The 27,901-nt window shown below is 34.8% G+C and overlaps 1 protein-coding gene across 13 annotated transcripts in view; it reads right to left on the bottom strand.

Annotated features, from left to right (window-relative positions):
• Positions 1–27,901, bottom strand: part of CCDC171 (coiled-coil domain containing 171) — a 172,573-nt gene that overhangs the window by 77,508 nt on the left and 67,164 nt on the right. For 10 of the 13 annotated variants that reach the window (XM_068666401.1, XM_068666408.1, XM_068666403.1 and 7 more), the window contains 7 exons: positions 27,028–27,195; positions 24,906–25,094; positions 19,232–19,733; positions 18,440–18,556; positions 13,714–13,940; positions 12,750–12,932; positions 10,815–11,000 (listed from right to left, as the gene is read on the bottom strand). In XM_068666401.1, coding sequence (XP_068522502.1) covers positions 10,815–11,000; positions 12,750–12,932; positions 13,714–13,940; positions 18,440–18,556; positions 19,232–19,733; positions 24,906–25,094; positions 27,028–27,195 — 1,572 coding nt within the window. Of the gene's footprint in view, positions 1–83; positions 9,549–10,814; positions 11,001–12,749; positions 12,933–13,713; positions 13,941–18,439; positions 18,557–19,231; positions 19,734–24,905; positions 25,095–27,027; positions 27,196–27,901 lie in introns of those variants that run through there. The other 3 variants (XM_068666414.1, XM_068666409.1, XM_068666411.1) reach the window with 3 other exon arrangements.

Below are 27,901 nucleotides of genomic sequence, written 5' to 3'. Positions count from 1 at the left end.
TATATAACTGATATTATATATATATATATTATATTGCTTATATATATTATATTACTTACATATATACACACAATATATCATTTCATACTAAAAAGATCTGTATTTTTTTAATGCAGGTCACCACTGTCCCTCTTCATTAAAAACTGGAGAGTGGTCGGTCTTCTCAGCAGTGTTATAAATGGCTCAGTCTTCAAAATAGGATTATAATCAAAGTTTACAATTTATTAAAGGAATAGAGGTAAGCAAACAGCGCATATATATATATATATATACATATATATATATGAACATATGTAACAGCAGAAAGAACATATATAACAGCAGAAAGAACAGATAGAGTAAAACAATATTTAACAAATACAAAAGGCAAATTTAAATCGTTCCATTGAAAAAGCTTCAAAGATTATCACAGCCCAATATTCAACAAGAAGATCAAAGTACTATAAAGGCGTATTGATTGGGTGTCTCCCTTCCCTCTGGATACGCTTTGTGGTGTACCAAGTGCCAACAGAGAACACAAACTCTAAATGAGGAATACATTTCTCTGAGCATGGTGCCCACAGATCCTGAAGCCAACATGATACTCACTGACAGCAATAAATCACTACAACTATTAAATTGAATCACTATTTGCATTTTTCACAGTAATAAATGTGGGTTATTATCAAATACATTGGATACCATAAAAAAACAATAACTTTATTGAATTTTTTTTTCCCTTTTTTCAAAAGTACACATTTTTTCATTCTCTCAGCTAAGAAATGTTCTTGTACAACAGCTAACTTGGAAAAATCATGAGACTTACCTTAGAACTGAGAAGCTTAAATTAGTCATTTTTAATCACTTAACTACTTATTTTATAGTCTACAGACAAAAATAAAATAAATAAGGTGGGTTTACTTCAGCTGAAAACTTTTAAATACTGTTTTATTAAGACAGCAATAAGATTCAAGACCTTCAACAGGTTTCTGTAAACTGTAAACTTGTAAGCTGCTTTGAATTAGTTATCCTACTACACTCTTGAAGAGATTCCACACTTACCCTGATAAAAAGATATCATAGGTATAGGTATTGGAAGCTGACAGTGGTAGAAAATTTGAGGGGATAAAAAAAAAACACCAGCAACTTGCCCTTGAAAATCAACCAATACCTAAAAAACATACAACCCAATTAAATTCAAAATCCATCTTACGAGAAAGTTAGACATAACTGCTTTCACTGTACGTAGCTAAGAAAGGGGGAAAATACAAAGGAATGCATCTCTAAGTTTAGTCTAAACCTAGATATACCTCGTTATATTTAAACAGGTGTTTAAGAGTTAGTTACTTAATGTTTCATAAGAAGATATAAAAGATCTCTGGACAGTTAACTTCACACAAACAGCAAGGGAGATCATGGGAAAACCTGACTAAGGTGAAAAAATAAAGGGGCCCTAGAGACAGCCTAGTTAAGCAGCAGCAAGAAGCAAATCTTCGTATAAAGGGCTTGTATATCAAGAACTTTACAGCAGAAAGTCCTACATGTTGATATCTAAATGACCAGCAAAAAATGGGTTTAGAACATTAAAAAAAAAATCAAATGGTGTTTTAAAGATCTATTGATTTCCACTGCACATCTCAAGGTAACAAAGTTACTTTGTAGTTGAGCCAATAAAATAACAGATCTGCCAGGAGCTGGATTTCGACATTAAGTTTTTCTGTACTCTTGAATGAAAACTGAAAGATAGTTGAAGGTCTCGAAATAACAGGAATAAGTGGTATGTAAGTACATACACTTAATAACCACACACTGTAATTATGCAATAATCCCATTTTTCTTCCGAATTACATGTCAATAAATCTCTCACTGCATTATAAATTCCAAGGTCATGGACAGAGGTGTTTATTATTATAATTAAAATTCAGCAATAAAACCATTAAGCCTTTAGATTCTGATATTTTTCCACTTATTTTCCCCTTCACCAAAGGGAGAAATAGTTCCTAAAGACAGAATGCATGGAAAATATTGGACTATTACTTTTAAAGGACTACAAAAACACTCTGCCTCATTCAATTACTTTCTAAATAAAGGAAAAATAAATAAATTTTGACAGAATATCAGATTTTTTATATTATTTTTAGCAAACAGACTTCAAGAAAAAGTACTCCCTGAAATGGGCAACATTACTACACTGTAAAGATATAAATAAAGGCATTCTAGATTTCACTGTGTATCAGTCATTAATAAATTTAACCCAAAACCACGAGGTCTCAGCCATCTGATCAAGTACTCAGAAGTAATTTGCAGACGAAACTATTGTTACTTGCAATTCTTGTTTCCACATTAGTTGCATTAGTTCTAGGCAAAATTCTACCTGTCTTGGTCACTTGCCTTAGTGGAAGGGTGCTTATGTGCGTAATTAATAAAAATGACTGTTGAAATCAGAATGCTGAATCAGACCAGCATGATCAAACTAATTCCATAATTTTCTATAAAAAGAAAAACCTATTTTCCTTCTTATTGAATGAAAAAATATATATATATTCTTAATTGGAAATTAACTCCTATTCTTAATTAGCTCCTTAAAGATTACTTAAAGTGATCTTACATAGTCATTACTTACTTCAGAGTTCTTTTTCAGTGCCTAAGTTACACCATAATTGTCATAATGGTGAGAGCATCTACCTCAGTTATCTTCAACTGTTTTGACACATTAAAAGTAAAATACAACATAAGAGTTTGGTGGGTTTTTTATTAGATAAATAATCTTTTTTATCTTAGGAATTTTAGCATAACTGGCAATTCTTTTCACTGTTCTGTCATTGTAAAATAGATGTCATTTTTGAGATTATTTTCTTTAAGGGTAATACAGAATTGCCAAACAGATGCTTAATATTCTTACTGTTAACCAATAAACATTTTCTAGTAGAACAATATAAAAAATAACAAAACACTCACTTGATATGAAGTAAGTATTCCAACTGCAATGTAAAGTTAAAATTTCAGTAAATTATTACTGGCATATTCAACTCACAAAACTGGACAAAAGGGGGAACTGCTGAAGAATGAAACAGTAAAAAAAAAAAATGCAATGCCAATATCATTTTAAAATAGGAGCATCTAAGTGAATTATGTTTGATGCAAAAATTTTAATTGTATTGAACTTCATGTTCAGTAATACACGTCCTACCACATAACTGCAAACCTTGTTATTTCTCATGTTCTGCTCATTAGTTATGTATCTTCCAGAAAGCCTGACTCAGAAAAGCTAAGGCAGACCTTCAAGAACTTAGTTGCTGGATTGTTTCATTGATGACTCCAGAGCAAGAACGGTACTTTTCTACCCACCATGTACTGACCTCAGTCCCTCAGTCCCTTGTGCATACTGATGAATGTTCTAGGCACACAACAAAGGAAATACACCAATGTAACAATCCGACTGTAAAGTCAGCTCAGTGAGGAAATGCAGAGGATCAATATTTTTAGTAAGGTGATTCCCTAAGTGGAAAAAGAACAGGGCAATCCTTCAATCTTGAACGTTAAAGGAAGGATGGCTGTGCAATAGAACATGTAGACTTGCTTTCAAAATGCTAAACACAGTATAATTATTTATCTCTAAGAGAAAAATCAATTTACAAATTACTGATATTAAAAAGAAAAAAAGCAATCAGAAAGACAGTAAGATGGACAAACATGTCGACATGATGGACAGTAACATGGACAAACATCATGGAGAGATATATCAGAACTGTAGATTGAGAAATAGAATGCAGGTTTCAACATCTTTGGTGTCTTTTTCTTGACTGTCAAGTGAAGCTCTCAGGTTCCGTCCACAACAGGATGCTCTCTGTTTGACTCATCTGTTGTGTAAGGACAGTACCTGCTAGGAGGAGGCCTGGGAAGACTGTGCCCTCCCACATTCCTGTGTTCCATGTGCAATGCAGTACAATCTTTAAACAAGAAATCACATAGGGCCAGCTTCAGGGAAGGATTTTAGTAGACCTAACTCTTTGAACACTGTCTACCTAAGTAGTTATCAGTAGTGGAAGTTATGTAACAGAGCAGGAGAATGAGCAAGCTCATGTATTTTACAAATACTGTTAATGCAAATTGAAATATACGACAAAACTGTTTAACCTGTAAGTTATTATAATAAAACATATGACCTCTTTTGACTACGAATAGGGCAGATGGCAATGCTAATCCATTCTTAGCTACTTTATCATTTATTCCAACGTTCAGAACAGATTATGGAAACTAAAAATAATAAAAAATAATGAATCATGAATTTTAGTTGCTAACCTGTTTAGAAGAGACCTTGCTTCTCTTCAACATACTAAATTTGATTAATACTAAGTTTCTAGTAAGTTAGACACAAACAGTAATGAGCCACATTGCTTTCTTTAAAGAACAGCCTTAATTTGATTTAATTGAGCAACGCACAGAAACACACTTTCTTGCCAAAGTGGCAAACAAGTTCCTGGGAATCAAAAGTACAGCTCAGTAAAGCCAAATCCTAACAGCCTTTCAAATTCAGATGCCAGAGAGTTTTAAAAAATCCCCCAAATATTGCTCTTTTACAGTGACTGCAATCTTCACTGTTCTATTTGAAAAGCAAGAAAATCACTTACAGTACAGAGCTGCAGTTTACATCTGCAGGGAGAAAACAAGAAAAGCCAAAGATCAACCTGAGTTGACACTGGACAGTGTGGTGTCAAGCAATGAAAAAGGCTTCTTCAAGTCTTTCAATGTCAACAGCAAGAGAAGGTCAAAACATTGGACTGATAACTTGAAGTATATGATCACCTAATAAGTAAGGAGGAGGAAAAAGCAGAGGCATTTAATGCTTTTTTCACCCCAGTATTTAACAGCAACAACAGATCTTGGGCTGCCCTGACCTTGGAGTTGGAGGACCATAACTGGGGGAGCAGTGACTTTCTTTTACAGTGGTCACTGACACTGTAAAGGAACAGTTGTATCTGCTCAATGTTCGTAAGTCCATAGGGCCTCACAGGATTCACCCCAGGGCACTGAAGGCATTAGTGGATGTTAGAGCAGGAATCCTCTCAACCATTTACCTGCTGACTGCAAGCTAGCCAGTGTTATACCCTACAGCTGCAGGAAGGGCATAAGAGAAGATGCAGAAAACTACAGACCTGTTGGTCTAACTTCAGTCCATGGAAAAGTTATGGAGAACATTATCAGGTATGGTCAACATGGGTTCATTAACAGAAAGACCTGCCTTACTAATATGATTTCCTTCCATGATAAGGTCACCTGCTGGTGGATGAAGGGAAGACAGTGGATTTCCAACAGTAGAGTTCAAAGGGTTGTAATGAGTGGGGCTGCATCAGGCTGGCAGACGGGCACTTGTGGTGTTCCTCAGGGCTCAGCTCTAGGGCTGGTTCTGTTCAGTGTTTGTATCAGTGATTTGGATACAGGGATGGAGTGCATCCTTAGCAAGTTTGCTGATGATACTTAAATGGGAGCTCCTGTTGGCTCACAGCAGGAACAAGAGGTCTTCCAGAGGGATCAATATACACTGGAGCATTGGGCAATCATCAAAGGCATGAAATTTCCCAAGGTTAAACATCAGGTACTGCACCTGGTACAGAGTAATGCTGGACACTGGCACAGTTTTGGAGACCAGTGGATGGAGACCACCCCTGCAGAAAGGAACTTGAGGGTGTTAGGCAACAGCAGGTTCAACACAAGCTGGGTGTGTGCCCTGACAGCCAGGAGAGCAAGCTGCATTGGGGTGTACAGCATGTTTAGAGGTGATCCTCCCTCTATATTTAGCATTGGTGCAGTCTCGCCTTGAATACTGTGTGCAGGTCTGTGCAGGGAGGTGCTGGTCCCTGCTCGTGGTCACTGATAGCAGGGCACAAGGGCATGGCATGGAGCTGCACCAGGGGAGGGCCAGGCTGGGCATTAGAATCACAGAATTTCTAAGTTGGAAGAGACCTCAAGATCATTAGGAAACATTTCTGTGCCATGAGGGTGGTCAGGCACTGGCACAGGCTTCCTAGCCGGGTGGTTGGTGCCCTGTGCCTCTCAGTGTTCACGAGGCATTTGGACAATGCCCTCACTAACATGCTTTGGCTGTTGAAGAGCCCTGAGGAGGTCAGGAAGTTGGACTACAGGGTCTTTGAGGGGTTCTTCCAACTGAACCTCTCTATACTATTACTCACATAAGTTAAGCCTTTCTGTAAGTGGGAATGTGGCAATCATTTACAGAAACAGACAACTATAAAACTGATTTTCAAAGCATGTGCAATGGTATTAATTAAATAAATTGTATAGATAGTTGGAATTATTCTTCAGGAAAAATATGTCTATAAATATTTGAAGAGAAAAGCCAGAAAACCCCAGCAAATTATGTCTCATTTTCACCTCAAATCCACACCAAGCCTGCTCAGGAAAAACATCCACTTGAACAAATCTAGAAATCCCTCTCTCCATCAGAATCTAATTTATCTGGATGAATCTCTTCAGCAAGAGATTCTACACCTTCTGAACACAGAATATGTATATAATGTTTTAAATGAAATAGCTAGTGAAAGCAAACACTCCAAATCTTCCCATCAGAAAATGCTTTTTTGTGGTGATATCAAAGCACTTGAATGAGACTACTTTCTCACACTGTCATAAATCAACAGTAGCTTCACTAAATTCAACATAGTAAATGAAACAAAAATTTAGTCAGGGTACAATCTTCTTCTGAAATATGTGTTTCAGACTATTTTCAGGCAGATCAGTAGCAAGTTACATGATTTAGCATATATTGCTGTTGAAACCTGAAATGAACAGAGTTATTCATTAACAATTTACAGGACATGCTCCATAAATTAAAGCTCAAAAATATATTGCTTTTGTTACATGTACTAACATCCCTAAAAGGAAGTAAATCTAAATATACACAGTTCCTGCCAATAGGAAGAAAAAGTATTTTACTGGAATTAAGACATGCTTGTATAAGGAGTAAAAATTATGTCTGCTTTACAAGCCTGTTTGGCATTTGTATAAAAAGTCTCTTCAAAGAAAAGGGAATTGGAGCTAGTAATTTACCTCATCTAATAAAAAAAAAAAAAAAAAAAAAAGTGGTATAAAAGAGTTGCTTAGTTCCAGCTGACCTTGAAATGTAATTGGCTACCTCAGATGTCTCTATGGTATATGCCATTAAGAAGATAAAAATATACGGGATTAAAATCTGAACCGATAAAGCTAAGAAATTAAGTATTACTCCTTTAATAAGGCTACTTTGTGAAAGTACATGAATACCAAAATATCTCCTTACTGATTTCTATTGAAGTGTGGATAAGTTTCAAAATAAGTTATCAAAAGTACAAATGTCAAATATTTTATTTTTCCCCTTCTTACCACTATATAAATTACAAATGAAGACTTCAAGGCTATTTTTTTTTTTACTCCAGGATTCTATACTCCACAAGAAATCATTTGTACACCACTATATTATCCAGATTTTTGTATGTGCTTAGTCCAGATTGAAAGATTATTTCATATCTTAAAATGAAAGCATATTTTTCTATTTTTTATTCAGTGCAGCACCACTTTTTTCTATACTTCAATACTACTGAAGAGATTAAATTGTAAAAGCACCAAGTTTTACACAGTCAGTTTTATAAGCAACAATTACCAGAGATTAGATTATTCCTCTGTACTGTAAAATAAGAGCTACAAAAAAAACAACTTTAAGTCACAAAAAAAGATGAGCCAAGACAAATGACGTGCCACTTAAAACATCACGGCAGAGGCAGAGACCATTCATGCCTATCCTGAATACAGCTATGAATAAAGAGGGATTGTGGTAAACTGTAGCACAAAAAAAGTTTAAAGACATTTTCATAAATTAGGAAAAGAAAAAAGAAAAAAAAAAACACGTAGCATGCACAGCTCTGTCCTGGTTTCAGTTGGCACAGACTTAATTTTCTTCACAGAAGCTCATATGGTGCTATATTTTGGATTTGTGACCAAAACAGCCTTGGTATCACTAATGTTTTGTCTGTTGCTGAGCACTGCTTCCACAAAGACTCCTGCTTCTCACGCTGCCCTATCACTGAGGAGGATGGTGGTTCACAAGAAGCTGGGAGGGGACACAGCCAGGACAGCTGACCCCACCTAAGCAAAGGAATACCCTGTACCATATGAAGTGTACAGCAACGAAAGCTGGGGAGAAAGATGGAGGGAGGGCACATTTAGAGTTGTATTTGTAAAGTAACCATAACTTATTATGGAGCCCTGCTTTCCCGGAAATGGCTCAGCATCTGCTTGCCAACAGGAAGTTGTGAATGAATTCCTTATTTTGCTTCACATGTGTGCACTGTTTGTTTTTTGTTTGTTTGTTTTTAGCTAACCTGTCTTTATCTCAGCCCGCGAGTTTTCTCATTTTTACTGTTCCACTTCCCTTTTCTGCAGGAGTGTGAGCCAGAGGCTGTGTGAGGCTCAACTGACTACTGGGGTTAAACCACAGAAAGCTCAAAGTAAAAAGAACTGTTTTTACCCCTTGGTAAGTAGTTTGTGTTAGACTGTCACTTGACGTTAGGAGTTACATATTTAGCACAGGTTTGGAACTGGTTTTTGGGTTAACACAGAGACTGTAGAAAAACAACGATAAAAATTAAATGGTGATGATTTAGGAAGTATGCATTATAAGATCAATATGCATGATAAGAGGTCAAAAAATAACAGATCTTGAATCTAGGTTGTCATATTACTACAACAGATTTTGTTTCCTTTTTTTATACAGTGATAAGCCTTTACAACCACAGTGCAATTTTATGCTGACTAGGGTAGCCAACGTCAGGAAAGAATTAAGAGACGATCAATCAGCTTTCTAATACCTACACAGAAGTTAGTTACACACTAATTTTAATTGCTACAGTTACTATGGGGCAAGTATGGTAAGTTCATTTAGTTAGTTTAAATTCATCCATGGAAAAAATTGAGAATTAAAGGGTAATACATCTAGAAAAACAAAGCAGCGTAACTGTAAGTGGTCAAAGTTGCAGTTTTAAGGCTTATTTTGTCAACTTTTGTAGCCTTTATTCTATCACTACAGCTACATGTATATTGTTACATTGTACTGTATCTTTACAAGCTCCGGTAAGTTATTATCAAGCATTAAATCAAGTTGTTCCAGTAGCCAACAACTGCTGGGGGTTGCAGAAATACGGTGCATTTCTGGACAAGCACTGTCTAAAACATAAAATATCTATCTTTTAATTAATAAAGCCAAAAAGCTGTTAAATCTTATTCAGTAACCAATAATCCATTTAATGGATTTGTTTAAAACTCGATCATATATTTTAAATGCTTACAATTGACTTCGCCTCATCTCTTCCGAACAAATTCAAAGGAAGGATTTGCATATCAAGTTTAATATGGTGGAGTACCATACAGCAATGTATAAAGAGTAGAACCTAATGAAGATTTCTTGTAGCACCTGTGTTTTATTCCTTCCCTTCTTTATGATCCTAATATTCATTTTAAAAATTTTAATCAAGTATTTCCCAAATAAGCCTAATGGCTTATACATACTTCAGTTGCATCTGAAACAAAAAACAAACAAAAAAAAAAAAAAACAAAAAAACAAACAAACAAAAAAAAAAAACAAAAAAAAACAAACAAACAAAAAAAGCAATAGTATTAAGACGTAAACTGACTTGAACAGACAAATTTAATAGACTCTTACATTGAAATGAAACACCCCCAGCTAGGGGCCTAGGAGGGGGGCAAACCATAAAAAATAAATGTTAAACTGAAAGTATCATTGCCTTTCCCTTTTAACGAGATGCGGCATTTTAGTAAGTAATACTGCTGATGAAAACCCTTTAATAACTTTAGCAATATCCTTCAGCTTTCTCCACTGTGTACCACTGCAGACTGTAACTCCTTGTTGCAACTTATCCTCCTTGACATCCATATTCATTGTTGTATTTTCCAAAATCTTTTTTGACATTTAGGTTCTCTTTCTGCCTCTTGACCTTTCTTACCACTCCTGTCCTAAGTCTTCCTAAGAATCGTAACCACTTCTATTTCTCTAAATACCAGTGAGGCACTCTCTTCTGCTTTACTATCATTTCACAGAAGAATACTGGGAGGTGGATAGTAGTGGTGGTGAAGAAGAGGAAGAAGCAGCAGAACTTGCTTTAAATAAAAAATAAGCAAAAGCTGCAGAGCTAAACTCACCACACATTACTGGCCTGTCAACACAATGTTTCTTCTGTTTCATATTAGATATGCACCTTTTCTCAAAGCTCTTAGTCCCTTTCTGCTCCTTGATTTTTTATCAAAGATTCTGATAAGTTCCTTTTCCTCATTACTCATTATGTCAGGGGAAAAATTAAATTCTGATGAAAAAAAGAACCTCTTTCTCTACTGTCATCTACCACATTCCAAACTGGCAAATGTGTTCTTTGCACTAAGATTACAGTCAGGAAACAACTAATCAAGGTTTTAAAATATTATAAGGACCTTTACCCCCCCCAAAAATGAAAAAAAGTATCCTTGTATTTCTTCATTCATTTTTTCTTCAGCCTGCTAACACCTCATGACAGCTATAACTGCTGTCTCTTAAGTATCACGTAAACTTGAAATACTTCAGAGGTTACTGATGTACACTCTCCACTCCCAAAAACAGAAAAGGGAAATTATATTTGAAGTTTCATCTTTAAAGTCTTTTCTGAGTACTATAAAACTCCAATGGCATACATTCATCTCCTCCTAACATTTTATGTGCACAAAACACAAAAGATTTGGTTTATTCACCAAAAGGAAAATTTCTGATGCCTGTTTCATAAGAATAATCATCTTACCTTTACAGTTTCACTTAAGACTTGGTTTTTATCTGCTTCTTCACTGGAGTGCAATTCTAGTTTATTATTTAATTCCTGTAGCTGCTGTGCCTGTTCATTCAAAAGCACTTGTGCCTGATGCTCCCGATGTAATGCATTATTTAATTCTTCACATGCACTTTCAAACCTCTCATGAGTGATCAATTTCTGATAAGGGAAATAAATTGTGTTTGATTGTGTAACCATATTCATTTGTTTACAAGGTTGACTTCCAGAATTCTACTTGCTAGCATATAAAATTCTAAAACAAAAGCATGCTTGTGATGAGTACTTAGGTTTTTGAACATGAAGAGAGATCACTAAACACTAAACGGTAGACAATATTATTCACTGTACTTTCTTCTGAAAAATATTCAGGGTACCGTAAACACTATGCATTAATTATTCTATCCAAATTAATATACCCAGGTTGTAAAAAATTAATATTAAGAAGGAAATATGCAGATCAATGTCCTACATTTTAGTGTTCATCTTATTAACCCTTGCAAACACCTGCCTGGAACCTTCTTCCCACACCCACTACAGTCCAGAGGAACAAATAACTCCTTGTGAAAAATCATTTACATCTGAATGACAAACTAAAAGGTGACAATTTCATGTAGCTCTCCCAGAACTGTAAGGAGATAAAACCCATTAAAAATGAAACCGAAGATGATTAGATAGCTTTGCTAAGTTAAATAATAATAATAATAATAATAATAATAATAATAATAATAATAATAATAATAATAATAATAATAATAATAATAATAATAATAATAATAATAATAATTTAAACCTTGGAACAGAAAGGAGAATGGATGTGAAATCATCTATTAAATATTCTCATTGGAAGTGTTCTGACTGGGTCATACTGACAGATCTACCAGCTATGCTTCAGGATCAACTTTGGGCACTGTTACAGATAAGAGTTCCCACCCACTTACTTTCTCATATTGCTCAAACATGAATTCAATTTTTAATGTAACCTACAGAAGATAAGCATAGGAAGAAACATGTCCAGTCAATCTCCAGTATGCAAAAGCAGGACAGATTTCTTCCCTCCAATAAGGGCCAAAGGCACAGATGCATCAGGATGATGGAGAACATACCAGCAACAGACAAAATGGAGTACTGGGGACAGAGAACTCACATCGCAGGGCAGTAATGACCTGAGAAGGATAGATCCCTCACACACCTGGTTTAAAGTTGTTAAGGAACCTTTTTCTTGTTTCTTCTCATTCCTGCCAGACAGTGCTATGTACAGGTTAGTGGACCCATAGTGCTCAGTTAACTCATCTAGCTACTGCAAAGGTTCAGAGGAATTTGGTGCATAAGTGCTATTTAGAGTGCAGCAAGGATTTTGTTTTGTTTTTGTTTTTTCTTTTCTTTCCCATAAACTCACTCCTTCAAGGAAACAGACAAACTAAAATTTGCACTGACTAGCTCACAATACTACTCCATACTCAAAGACAGAGTAAAAAATGTATCATAATGTTGAACAGTATCAGTATAGAATTTAAAATATTACATTTATACTTTATGAGCTTGTCATGAACATTCATATTAAATACTCTTAAGTTTACTGTTTTGACGTGATAACAATCATTTTAGAGCATAAAAATCACACCAACATTTTCAACACATGGAAGAAAACCGGAGCTGCTGAAACCCAAATGTGTAATTTACAAAGAGTATCTCATTCTGCAAACCAAAGAGAAACTTGTATGGGAAGAATTCTAAATACATCTGGGTTGAAGTTTAGTGACATTTATGCACCAATTTTTCTGGAAAATTTCTAGAAAATAGCATATTGGCTTTGTAGATTTACTTGTTTTTCAAAAGAACACAAAACAGAAAATGTGCAAAAAGAAGGTCTCTCTTGTAAGCAGTCTTACCTAAATCAAATGTACTTACAGATTGCTTAAACATGTTTAATTGCTCTTGCAGGCTCTGAGCTTTGTCAGCCTCTTTTTTCATCTCACTGAAATTCCCTTTGAATTCTACAAGTTCTAGGCGCAATGAGCGTCGTTCCACTTCTGCCTTATGAAGTCTTTGTGTAAACTCAAATATTTGCTTCTGCAAGGATGCTATGCTTTTCTGTTAGTAAACAGAAACAATATTACACACTTTAAAAATGTGCCATTTTATATCCGTATGGAGAAATCACAGAATCATAGAATATCCCAAGTTGGAAGGGACCCATAAGGATCATTCGAGTCCAATTCCTGGCACCACACAGGTCTACCCAAAATTTTAGACCATGTGACTAAGTGCACAGTCCAAACGCTTCTTAATGTGATTTTAAAAAATTAGTTATATTGAGTACCCAAGCAAAACTGTCATCTTGTCCTCGATCTCTAGAAGATGCACACAAGTGCAAAAACATGAACCCATTTCACCTTCTCTTGAGGGCTATTGCAAATTTTGTTTTCAGAAAGTATCTGCTTTCATGTAAGACCCACAGAGGAAGACAGGCTCTATGAGAGAATCATATCCTTTAATTTTCGTTAAAGGGGAGAAAATTATCTTTTCCTACTGAAAGGCAACCCAAACAAATTTAAAACAAACAAAACAAACAAACAAAAAACATTGTACAAGTGAGAAATAGGTTTCTTTTTCTAAAGTATATATAATTTTGATAGAACTTCCCCTCCCCCCCCCTTTTTATTTGCATATATCAATTCTTAGACGACAAAAGAAAACATCCAGTCAGTGCATAATGCTTTGGGGTACTTCACGTCAAGTTCTGATCCCCTATGTAGCTGACTTCAACTGAGTCATAAAAAATCTGAAACAAAAGTAATGGTGCTATGAAGAGAGTTTCACTGTAACACTTTTACTGTGAACCTAGGGTTTACATGAAGTAGCACATGCATACCATAATGGGTAGTCTGTCACAAAATCCAGCTTCCACAGCCTGGGCGTTTATTTTATGAAGTCCACGAGCCAGCCTCTGCACCAAGGAGTCCTTCTCCGTATAGGAAATGCTCATGCTGCTGTCTAATGGAATAGTCTCCATTATTACATTAAGCTTGTCCATAAGTTTTGAAAAGGAGTTCCTGGCTGCACTTACAAGTAAGTGTCCAGAAAGCCAGGAATTTGGATCTTCAAGAAACAAAAACAACAACAAAACATTATGTAGATCATTAGTGGTTTTTGGTTTTTTAAGAGAGAGAAATAAATAAATAAATAAATAAATAAATAGTACCTATAAAATACTCAGTAGGAAATTTCCATTAGAGAATGGAGATTGAGGTCAAGGGAATTTCTCAGAGAAAATCTGGGACAAATTCTGTATTGAGCATTGAACATTCTACTCCTATCAATCTGTGGATAGGCAGGGTAAGATAGGATAAGATTCTGGAGAATAGGATTTGTTTTTCAAAGAATATTTGTTCATGTTCACCTCCAACAGTATACATTCTTAAGTCTTTCTTGGATGTTCTATTTTTGTAATTTATGAAACATATAAGACAAATGCAAGCAAAATGCCAGACAGGTCGAATGTGTCAGATGTGAGAACACATGGTAAAACACTTTATCGCGGTATTTACATGTACAATGCAAATTTCTGAGCTTTTTCTGATTCCTCTTCCCTCCCCTCCATAGATGTCTAAATCATTTGCTGTTCAAAATTAGTGAGGCTTGGTACCTTAATGCCATACTATTTATATTCTGAGACAAGAGAATATAATTTACCTTATTCCAAGGCAATTAAAATTTTACAGCTACAATTACTTATTTCCCCACAGGATTTTGGTAATCATCCTTCTCATATAATGGACTTAAGGCCCCAGCACACCCAACATGTCCTGCTTACTGCTAGATTCGTCAGGTCTGTAATTAATAATTGTGTTTAATGTTGATAAATAAAATTGTCAGTGCTCCTTCCACTAATTGGTATTCCAGATAAGAGTTAATAGGTTTATTTATGCCTTAATAAAAGTCTTGTAATTTAGTTTTCCCTCTGCTAGGCAGGTCTTAATCTGTCATTACTTGTCTTATGATACTATCAGTGTAAGATGACAAGCATGGAAGAGCTTATTTACATTCAGTAGTACAGATCTCCTGTTGCTGTAGTGAATTAAAATATTTACTTATAAGTATAAACAGAGAAAATAACAATGATAGCTTCTTTTTTTTTAAAGTAAAATACTTTTTTATATGTTGCAAGGATAAAGCCAAAGGTTGTAAGTAAACAAAAGATTATTTTTATCAGATTTCCACTCTCAAAATAAAGAGTTTATCATTTACATTAGATCAAATTTATCTATAAGCAAACAAAATAGCACCTGATAAAGTCAGCACTCTATTCCTGATCACATCCAAGATAAACTACTTTCATCATTTTAACTCTTAAAAAGTTTATTCTTGTCCTACCTTTCAGTTTCAAAGGCCATCTCTTTTCTCCAAAAATAATGACATCACTTTGAATGTTTAATTAACATAAAACTAGACTGTGTGCACTGCCTTCCATGTAAGATGACATTGAAAATATTTTAAAAACCTCTCCTTTCTAGTGATTACTGGTAAATATCAAAAAGAGAAAAGGGAAAGGGAAAGGAGAAAAAACACCTGTCAATGACCTTTTTCTTCCTTTTCCCTAGTTTTTCCATCTACATCTCATTTTATATGAGACAGTTTGCCTGTCAGAAGAAGTAGTATTTCTTCATGTGTTCATTACCAAGGATGGCACACTGTTCCTTACTGCTATAATACACCCAGTTTAACCATATGAAAAATAATTTAATAATAGTTTGGGGAATTGTACTGTAACACTGTATTTCACAACCAGTATTCCAGCTGAGGGCCCAATAACTAAAGACACTTTCCTGGGATGGAAAAGAAAAAAAAAAAAAAAAGCCTCATCTCTGTTTAATTTTCAATGAAGAGTGATTTAGAGTAACCATGAAGAAATATGTCGATGCAAGTTACTGTTTTGAAAGACAAAATAAGAATATAATGCAATTCCACACGGAACTGGATCTATAATCATTGGGAAGAAAATAAAAGATTTAACCATAATCATTTTACATACATGCCCTCAAAGGATCAACGATACAATAAAAGCATTCAGTTTTGGATATTATAATGTGTGTAACACAGGATTAACACTAGTGCAGGTAAAAGAGAATTTAATTCTTACATTAAGCAAATTTAGAAAAAAAATCATTCATTTACTGACAGGTGAAGAAAATTCTCCTTTAATTTGTTTTGGTGAAACAGAACTGGCAGAAAGATGAACTCAGTAGTACTACACTAGACTAAAACATTCATGCTTCAAAACCTTTGTGTATGTTACAGTTCATGATATTTGTATTCAAACAACTGGATTTGCATTTTTTCTGATTTACTGCAGTACAGATTCTGTTCAAACAAACCTACAAACACAACCTTACAAAAAAAAAAAAAAACAACAACAAAAAATAACAAACTTTTATTCAAATTGAAGCTAAGAGACCATTCCAAAACATGCTAGAATGAGAACCAAACTAACACACAGTGTGAAGGGAAATGATCATGATTGTTAAATCAAAATCACTTTTTAAAACTAAAATGTCAAGAAACGAGCCTCAAAACAACAGAGTGCACAAGTCCAGAAGTTCCAGTTCTGAGTGATACAGATTCAGTTTCTTTGGTTTCTCCCTCAGATATGGCCATCTTTAAAACTCCTTTCAAGACACCGAGCCACTCCATGCTGCAGATCCACACAGCACTTTCTTGTGCCTACTGTCTCCTGCTACATGCAGTCTCATCTAGAACTGCTGTAATTTCACGACATGAAGAGAGAAGATGCCTCTCAGATTGCCTATTTACATTAAATAATTTTTTAAAAGTTTTTTTAAAAAAATTAAAAACTGACTTAAGTCAGTTTGCAGGTTTAAATCTTACTTGAAATATGACTTACAAAACATAAAAGGGCTTCCCAAGTATGCAAGCCTTTCTTTCAAATATATTCACAGCCTTATCACTTTGGTACTTCAGGAAGTTTAATTTCCACCTTTAAATTACTTATGAGTATTTTTTTGAGCCAAAGGTTATTTGAAGACTTTTGATCTCATGAGCAACAGAATCCCAAGTAATACATGTGCAGTAAGATCTTGAGGTTCTGTAAAAATACGACTTAAATACAGATGACCTATAAAAAAAAAATCACCAAACTGACTATGATTATCACATTCTCAGCATGGTTCTTGCTAACTCTAAACATCAAAACTGCTATGTACAGAGCAGTTTTCAACAGAATTCTTATCTACTTCAACATAAACGAAATATCATGATGTTTAGGGTATTCTAACTAGACACTTCAGCATGTTGATGCTGCTGTAGAGTTTATCTTTGATTCCCATTCAATTTGCTTCTCTTATTCAGTACTCTATACACAGGAACATTTGCAGTATATACTGCAAGTCCATGCATGTCCTGAAACACAGTACAAACTTTGTTTCATATGGATGCAAATTTAAATTGCTGAAAACTGAGCCAAGAGGGCACCTGAAACTCAAAGAAAACACTTTTGATTTAATGGCTAACCTCTGGTCTCAGTTCACTGTTTGTGGTCTGTAAGCTATATCACCGTCTTTCCATCCTGCTACTTCCCTTTACTCTTATAAATTATCCTTCGTTTCTTTTAATACCCTTTATTCGATGACAGAATACAGATGACAGAATTCTTAGAACTTGGAAATTACAATGAACAACTAAGGATAACAGCAACATAGAAGGAACAAGTGAGATCTTGTATCAATCCTCATTGCAAAGAAATTAAAGAAGACAGTTAATAGCTGGGAATCAAGAGATGACATATCCAGGAACTAGCATTAAAATTTTCTACAGTCATATATAACATAACACATATATAATACTTATGTGAGGAGAGACTGATAAAATTAGGTAATCTAGACAGAAGGCTCATTAAGGATCTACTTAAAGAGGGAACACAACAGGTACATAAAATTAAGATTGCTACAGTGTGTCCTAATTGAGAGCATTTTCTTTCTCTGTCAGAAACCACAAGATAGCAACTAAAATAGATGAAAAACTCAGTTGTTTTCCAGATGCCTGTAATTCTGGAAATTATAGGTCTATATCTGGAATTCTAGATTCGTATCATATAAAAGGCAGAAATTACATTCAGTCAGTCAGCAGCAGTAAAATCCCAGGTTAAATGCATCAGCTTTAGGGCCTTACTTAAGACAGTAATAGACTTTATTAAAAAAAAATAGTTTGATCTTCAGTAAAATATTTTGTAACAGTGGAACAAGATAACTAGGAATTTTTAAATATTATGTCATTGGACGCTTTTAAGAACAAGTTAATCTTTTATCTATTGGCATGGTATAGAAATGGTTTTTCTAACTCACAACAAAGCAGTTCAGACGATTTCTAGAAACATTCCTGAACCTTCTATTTCCATGACTCCATGTACTGAAATGATAGACATATCATATCACAATTAAAGAAAATTGATATGTTCTACGAAGGCAGTTCTCCAAGAATTTGATACAGAATAGTATCAAATAGCATAAAAATAGCAATCATGTAAATATTGAAGTTTATAACTTTTTTTTTCTTCTACTACAATAACGTATTTCTAAATTTACCTGTTTTGTTAACAACATCCTGTAATTCTGTGACAGAACTGATTATTGCAGCATGGAGCTTAGAACTAGTAAACCAGCTGAGTGCTTCAATGCAATCAATTTGTTCCTCTTTGTGTCCTGTGAAAGAAAATTGGAACTAGCAATAAAACCAGGTGACACAAGTAAGGCACGATACTATCTTCAGCTCTTTCAGAAAATGACCAAAGTACATAACCTACAAAACAATTCTTTCAGAACATTTTAGACTATATTAAGTCCTCTTCAACAACTACTGAAACAGAAAAGTAAATGGATCTTTGTCTTTGTGAAACATTTTTGAAGCAATCTTGTAAAAGAAAGGAACAGAAAGACTAAATAATTCTTAGAAGAAAAATTTAGAAATCTTATACTAATATTTTATCTAAATTAAAATGAAATCTTTTTGCATTTTTAGTATAAAAAATAATTAAAGTGATTAATAAAAAAAGGGGAATCATCTTTTTAGAAAAAGATATGACACAAAAGATATGTTAGCATTTAAGTAATTCTAAAACAGGTTAACACAAATGTCGGAGATACGAAATAGTATGAGTTCACATGTGAAGCACTGAAAGAAAAGCTACAGCTAAACATAGTAAGTAGTTCCTTTTAGTGGAAATCACATTTGTCAAGAAATGTTGAAACCTCAAATCCAGAAATGACATTTGTCATGTCACATCAGTCTTTTCACTTTATTATTAACATTATTATCTGCTATTTGCTAACCATTTAATTTGACATAAGACTTATAAAACAAGAAAACAATTAGCTTACTTGACAGATTATGCTTGCCTTTGGAGTCCCCTACACAAACTAGAATTCCAATGCCTTCTCTGAAGCCATTTACCCAGGAGAAGAGAGAACTAGAAGACTGAGCTAAAACTTTAAGCCTGTTGGCTGCCAGAACTGCAATCACACCTCTTCGGAACACACGTATCAGGCCTTTGAATTTTCTTTTCTTCATTTTAGATTCTTGCTTCTTTTCCTCCACACCAGAGAGAGCATGAACTAGAGTCCTAATCTCCTGGTTAACTGACTCATAGATGTTGACCTGATCCTGCAGAAGATGTCTTTGTGTAGACAGAGCACATGATCGGCCATAGAGAGGATACAGGGCACCTGCCAATAGTGCACATGCTGCCAGGAGAGATGAATGTTCCTTCTGAATCTGTGTTAATGTATTTTTCACACAAATATTTTCAAGGGCCAACTTCTCCCATCTTTTTTCAAGGTCATAGATTGTTTCCTTGTTTTTCTCTGCTGTTTCTTGGTATTCCTGGGATAATAGGGGCAGGGGGAGAAGAAACATTAGCTGAAAATTATTATTTAAATTAAAAAAAAATCAAAATGATTTTACCTAAATTAGTTGGTTTTCGTCTTCTTCTTTTTTTTTTTTATGGAATTATAACAAATTGAAGGAACAAAAATTATCAGTCATGATTGTCAAAGCATGTCTCCTAGAAAAAAGTTACAGTACCAGATACATGCAAAAACTAACCAATAACATGCCAAAAATTTGCACAATCTTCAACTACAAACTCTAGATTTCTGAAGCTAATCCACTTCTGCAACAATACACAGAGGTTTCAACAGTACCTGGCTATCCACAATACATTTTCATGAGTTCACTTAATAATAAGCAATTACATGCTCTAATTTCAGAAAAAAAAATATTTTTCTTCAAAGCAGAAAAGAAATTTAGTGTAAGAGATAGGAAAAAAAAATAAGGAAAACTCTGGAAGATAAAACTAGACAGATTGGCAGCAGCTGGGAAAGGGGAATTAAAGGTGATCTCTTAATTACTTTGTAATCAACCCCCTACTTATATATTCACAGATTAATTAGGTCTCATACAGAACAGAGTTTTGAAAAAAATGGTGTAATACATATATTTTTATGTTGACTGCAGCCATCACAGATTTTTTCAACTTGCAGAACTGTTGGTGGTTTTTTTTTTCTCCCTTCTCTAAGCCCTAAAATAGGGAAAGAGGGAGGTTTGAAACAGTAAACCCAAACAGCTAAATGAAGACTCCAAAAAGCTAGGGAATACGAGGACCATGCAGATTAGGTGCTATTGATGACGGGCGTGTTCTTATATATATTCAAGACAATATGCCATGGCCTCAGATGCTTAGACTAGCTCCCTGATACATCAGGGTCCTCTGTGACTGAGCCACTCAAAGCTATGTTTACCAGGATTCAGTGGAGGTAATAATTTTTAGACACTTCACAAAAAAAACACAAGCTCAAGTTAAACTTTTATGCCCCTGTTACAATAAATAAACACATAAAGGTAGAACAAGTGTAATGCTAAGTAATATGACAAATTAAAGAGAGGATTATTATCAAGTCTCAGCTGCCTCTCTTATAGCTCTAAGCAGTTTTGTCAGAAATGGGGCAGAGGTTATTCCTGTTAGCAGTGGACAAGAGAGAAATGAAGTGACATTTACCAGTCACATTCCCATGTATCAACTTTGGTACTGGTCTTAAGAAAATGGGGATGGGGGCATCCTAATTCCTTCCTCCTTCACACAATAAACACAAAAAGGGGAAAAATACATAAACTATCCCTAAAAAGGAAATAAAAAGATTCTGCAGTTCTGTAAAAAGGTAACCTATGTCAGTTCAGAATGTCTTTGACCAAATAAATATTTAATTATTTTTGGAAAGAAAGCATTTTAACTGGACTAGGAAGACAAACAGAGTAACAGCTCTCTCATGACCAAACTTACACATATTGCTCTTTAAGACAAAGAAATAAAATACCAACAGGTAGACTTTACAGATGGTTTGACAATATTGATGTTGAAAGAAAAACATACTACAGTGTTTTGCATATAACCAGGTTATGTGTGTTATTAAAATATTTCCAGTGATAAAAAAATATAGTAGGTAACTAAAATACTTAATTATAAAACGAAACTTACAGGCCTCATATGTCACTTAACTGCTCTAAAATTAAGTATGCACAAGTACAAATACTTTCAGAGCTACTGCATTATTTAGAATGCTTCATTTTAACAGAAAATAAAAAAAAAGAAGAAGAAGAAAAACTGATAGCATGACTGGAAGGAACTGAAAAGGTAAGCTGAATTTAGAAAACAACTTATGGTTTCTGGCCATTACAGGTGAAAGGCCAATATCTGAGTAAACAAACAAAGCGTGATCCCTACAGGGTTGTTGGGCAACAATACTAACATCCAGTATTCTGGCTAATTAAAGTTTATAAACAAATAAAAAAAAAATTAAAAAAAAAATGTAGTGTTTAAATGTTTCAGGTTATATGGGAATATGCAGAAATGAACAAGACAGTGACTACAGAAATTAAAAAATAAATTGTAAGAAAATGTACCCTCTTATTTTTAGGGACTGATAATTACTTCTGTATTTCTCTTCATCATTTCTAATGTTTTCTTCAAAGCTTAAAGGCACAATTTTGAAAGGGAGAGAATTCTCCTCCTAAATGTTGGTAGTTTGACTTCTTTGGGTGCTTGAGTTTTGAGAGATTCCTCACTGGGCTACAGAACTTGGTAGATTATGACACTCATTGACAAAAGAACGGATGTTACTAGTAACACAGTTTTATCCTACTTCTTTCACTTTATTTTGGCAAGAAAACAGAACTAGAAGCTAGAAATATCATGATGCTAACTTCAAAAGGTTTTCCTGTATTTCAGTTGGTTTCTTTTTTGTGTAAAACACCAATTTTTGATACAATTACAATATAACCACAGTCGTTAAGTAGTTCACTCACCTTGAAGTAAAAGCAAAGATTCTTTACAAAAAAAAGCAAGCAAAAGAAAAGCCATTTTTCTCCCTCAGGGATTTTTTTTTTCCATTTTCTATTTAGTAAACCTTTTATTTTTCTGTTGAAAATAATAATTTAAAAGTGGTTACAGGAATTTTCTCTCACATGTATTTGCCAGAACAAAACGCTACTATATAAGTGGTTGCCACAAAAATAGGGACAGATTAATAAATGTCTACATAATAACCAAACAACAACTCATAGTTAAGGTTCAGAGGACTTTTGCTATGAGACTGTGTACAGACTAAATAAATAATTTGTGTAAGGCTAAGGAATAGGCACTGTAACAAAATGGTACATCATAAAATAAAGGGGACTATGCTTCTTCTGCTACAAAAGGCAAGGAAAAAGGATATTCATTTTAAGGCTATATATAGAAACTAGGAACAAAGAGCGGTATCTGTAGAGAGGCTTGTTTACTGTTGGCCTGCAATAAGGCCACTGTGGGAATTTCTGCCCCATAGAAAAACTGCTTTCCAGTTAACATTGTCCACCTGATCAACAGTAACAGCTGTGAAGTAGAATCTGTTAATATCCATAGATCCCATCTTGGAAACCGGGACCCTGAACAGACAGGGACAGAAGCAGTGACAGTTGTCATTGCTACTAAAACCTCCACATTGCAATGTCACATTTAACAACTAGGAAGCCATTCAGAAAAGCCCTGTTTCTCCAATTCACTTCTAAGAAACAAAAATAACAATCTCCACAATCCATTACTCATATTGCTGTGCAGGTAGAGCTCTAAGTTAACGGGATAAAGTCATCGGCATAGATCTAAGACATGCCTGAACTGAAAGCCTTCTCTTTGCCTTCACATGTTTCCTGTGGAAACAAGGCTACAGCATTAGTGTGTCTGCATAGCCCTGATCCATCACAGCAGTGAGCTTGCAGATTAATATGGCCAACAGACCCAAAATGCATGATGGAAAAATCAGTCTAGTCTTACAAGAAACAAGCAGTCAGGATTAGAACAGCCCTAAGAGCAGACGTCCATGGAGCTTATGGACCTCAGAAAGGTAAAAGCTTAATCTGGTATTTGTAGGTTCAACATCCGTCATAAGGTAGAAATCCAGAGGAAATGAGACTGTCTTCTTCCAAGACTGACACTAAATGCTAAGGCAGACAAGCTGGAACGTGAGAAAGAACAAAGATAAGACCAGATTTTGTTGAATGAACTCCTGTTTGAAGTTCAAGTGTATACAGATGCTGCACCACCTAGTTTCTACCACTATCAGCTTGTAATCCTACATAACTTGTTTCAGAAAACATGCCCAGATATTTCTAAGGGAAAGCACTTCCTTTTTAGAAAACTTGTAGTCTTTTACAGCACATTGAAGTAAAAAGTCTTTTCCAGAAGACATGCCTGATGCACAGGCTGCAAAAGAGAGTGGTATTTTCAGTGCATGCGCGTGCCAGCTACAGTTGAAAAGAATGGCATACTCAGCACTGTCCCAAAGCATGGTACAGTACTACACAGAATAAATTCTCCACAACACATTACGGTCTGAAAGAGATTATGCAGACCTTTGTTTCACACAGTATCCATAGCAGATAGAAATCTAAACTGCATAACCCCACTACTTCTTTTTAAAAGGTCATTTTCAAAATTAATCTTCCTTATTTCATCATTCTTTTTGTTGATAATGATCTCATAACATGAAAGTACAGCATGCTGGAGGAAGTCACTATGAGTCTGGATGCCCCTTACAGGCACTCATGGGGATATTTTTAGCATTGTCAATATCCAATGGGAAATGTAAATCTTGAGCAGAAAACGTTTAAGATTTTAGCCCATTTCCAAAAAATCACAATAAACTGCTTTGCCTAAAGAATACTTCATAAATACGATTGTCAGAGAGCAGACTTCAAAGCTTAAAATCCGAGACAAAAGCAGTCTTCATCTGACAAAGCATGTTTCAGATGGTAGTCACAAATAGCAAGTCATACGTTATTTCTTGTATTTCACAACAATTTTAATTGAAACATTTCTAAAGAGATGTGATTGTAAAGACTATGAATTGCAGTTGTAGAGTAACAGTAAAAATTTTAGATGGTAAATAACTTTACTAACAATGACTGATGACAGCTTTACACTTTTGAACCATTGCTCACCAAAGTATTTGTATAAAAAGTACTTTAACACTGCTGAAATCTACCACTGTAACTGCTAATTAGTTCTCAGGGTCAGAACAAATACACCTAAATTCATCCCCAGATGACACCGAACTGCTGTTATTCTACAAAGTCTTTGCAAAGCATGACACTAAAAACTAACTGCTGAACTACATAATTCCTAAACAAGCAATTTCAATCTTAAAGCTTTAGCATTCTCAAAATATAATATATATATATTAGCAACTGCTGGACAACATTAAGCACTTAATTTCTGGAACATTTTAACAAGCAGTCACTTGTTTCCTATCCTAAGTGAATTCAATACTAGCACAGTTGTTTTAGTAGTGGTGATTTTTTAAATTTTATTTTAACGAGATACTAAAGGTCCCTTCCAACGTCAACCACTCCGTGATTCTGTGTAAAATTCCCAAACAACCTGAAATTGGTTAGGAGCTCAAACTACTGAAATAGTCCGTTAAATATTTACAAGGAAAAGAAATTCAGAAGTTCACAGCACCATACCTGTGCCCTTGCATGAACTTCCCCAAGGAGACCTGAGTACTGCTGTTCCAGATACTTTTTTTGTTTCTGCCAACAGCTTTCCTGTGCTTTCATCTGTTTGGCCATTTTGCTAAAAGCTTCTTCCTGGCTTTGCTGAAGCTCCTTCATAGTATCGTACTTGTTCTTATAAACATATTCTAGGTGAGATATCTGCGTGACAAGCATTTAAAAAGAAATTCTTTTATCTCTTGATACACTTTTGGATTTTAACTGTACATATTAATTTAATTACAGAGTCTTCCCCAGCATAAAATCTAAATTTTAACTTCTTCAACTTATTTATTAAAAATAAAAAGCCTTTCATTACAAATGGTTTTCTTCAATCTTGCAAGGCATATGTTGGAATAATGGCTTTTCTCTATTTTCAGTTTGTTCATCCCTTTACCCCCTTGAATATAACTGTTGCCTTCTGAAACTTAACTAGACATCCCTTACTCATTTTGAAAGAAGCGCATTACATCTTACACTGCTAAATTAGTAATCCAAGTATACCAGTCCTCTAGCAGTCTGCAAGGACTTAGGGTAATAATGAAAAAACAGTCCTTAATTTTACTTTTTGTTTGATTGGAAAGCCAAGACATTCCATATATTATTGAGTATGAAAACAATTGCAAGAAGCTTTAGTGTACAGGATGTTTTTCTCAAAAGAAGCTCATCAGTTTATAACGTGATTTCAATGAAGATGAATGAAGTGATTCACTCTGTGATTTAACTTTGCAGCTCCTATGCAAACCAAATGGAGGAATGAATCAAGCTAGCAACAATCTCTAATACATGTATATGCACTTTGTTGTGAAAGAGTATCAGCAATATACCTTCCAAATATATCACATCAAACTGCAGGAGAAAAACTTTTTTCTTAAGAAGTGGGTACACCACAGGTAACAACACTGCCCAAATCCATGAAACACTGGTAAGTACATGAGAAGAGCCCTACAGACCTCACAATCAATCTCAATAACCATACTAAATTAAACCATACAAAAGAGTTAGGCGCACATAAACCCAAAAACACTGCCAACAATGTTCATTCCCATCTCCTCCCTTACATTCTCCTTCTTCCTCTACATTTAATCAAAAATAGAAATGTTGTCTTTCTGTATAATCCAGAATTTATTCTAATATATCCCTTTTTAGTAATTTTGATGGACTACTGAGGTTTTTTTACTAAATGATGGAAGGAATCAAAATGATTCAGTGTAACTAGCCCTGTCCCTTACACAAGCTAGAAAAGTGGTTACAATTCCAGCAGATGAGAAAGTTCTGAAAGAGCTTTTCTCTTCCTGTGCTCAGTAACAAAATGTCAGGGCAGCCAAGATCTGGAATCATTCTAGTAGACCATGTCAGCACAGGAGTGACCTGATCAATGGAGTCAGAACATGAACTGAATGAAATTAAAGGGTGGTATATGTTAGTCAGTGGAACCAGTCTCAGTCTCTTCTTCCTAAAAAGTAGGGATTTCTGGGGAGAAGGGCCATGCAAGCTTATTAACATTACGATCACTCAGAAAAGTACAGTTTCTCCCTAGAACAAATATTAACATACGTTGACATGATTTATAAAAATAACTATTTTCTATTGTATTTCTGAATACAAATATGGTAATCAAGAAATCATAATTAATCAAAAAATACATTGGCATTTTTTTCAAATAGTGTATCTGAATCTTAAACCCATAATTTAAAGATGATGTTCCTGAAGCAAGTGCATTTTGTTTCTGTTTTATGCTAAAATAAAGACTTGCTTTATTAGTGTAAATGACTAAGTTCTTTGAATTGCTTCATCAGTAAGATTAATTTATTTTCTTTTAATTAGGTCCCTGTGGCTAATATTGGCTAGTACTATTAGCATGTCCTGCACAGAAAGCGGAGCTTAGAGACTTCATACAGACTTCAGTCACATTTACATGCCCACAGCAATGGCATCAAACTGAGTTGTAGACAAGCCATAATTAATGGTATTGAATTATTAACGTCCAAATTCTTTTTGAAATAAGATGAATGTCAGTCCTTTTTAATGATACTGTGATGTGGACAAATGTCACTGAATTTAATAGAGGTAGCTGGTGCCTAAGGACACTTACCTTCTCATTAGCCCTGTTGAGGTCTAAGATCAGGGCATCAACATTCTCCTGCAAGACTGCACAAAGCTCAGACCAAGAGAATCTATCTAGGATGCCTTCTGGTTGTTTTATAAGCACACAGCCAGCTACCAACCGCTGGTACAAGCCATGGAGGAAGGTTAGCTTCTCCTGAGACAAAAGAAAATGTAACTGTTATATATGAACAGTGTTAGAATCTAAAGAGGTACATCACACTTGCAGTAATATGAGCTGCACACAACTGGGAGGAAAAAAAAACTCACCAAGCTCACTGCTAATATTTGTGGTCAAATATATTAAAGCCAGAGTAAGAATACAATTTTTACAAAACTTGTCTGGCTATACACAGCATACAAATACATAAAATTTGATCTTGCAGTGCTCATGACCAGTACCTAATACAGATGCAATTTTCAGTGCTATTAGTAAATACAATTTAATTATTCATGTTAACACTTTCAGGTACATTGAAACCGTACCCACCTCCAGTATCTGCACAGCATACAGAAAAGAGCCTGACTGGCTTTGCAGCACAAACCACTGTTCAAACAACTGACACTTTAAATTCCTTCAAAAATTTCTTCTGCATGGAATATGTATAACCAAATAGCTAGACAAAACAGGCTTATGGCTTCATCAGCTAAATTTCATGAACCACATCTCATTCATTTACAGTGACTTTAGGCAGTGGTATAATAAATTGATGTAAATTGTACATAATCTTTAGCAACAATTGCATGCACAGGAAATTCCAGACTTCATCATTCTAGTACAGATATGCAACTTAGTAGCTTTCATTAAGAAAACAATAGAAAGCTGTACCTCAATAACCGCCAGAAACGGAGCCTTTATTCAA

The sequence above is a fragment of the Anas acuta genome, chromosome Z (assembly GCF_963932015.1).
Source record: "Anas acuta chromosome Z, bAnaAcu1.1, whole genome shotgun sequence".
Taxonomy (NCBI): Eukaryota; Metazoa; Chordata; class Aves; order Anseriformes; family Anatidae; genus Anas; species Anas acuta.
This window is presented reverse-complemented; position numbering and strand designations above follow the sequence as displayed.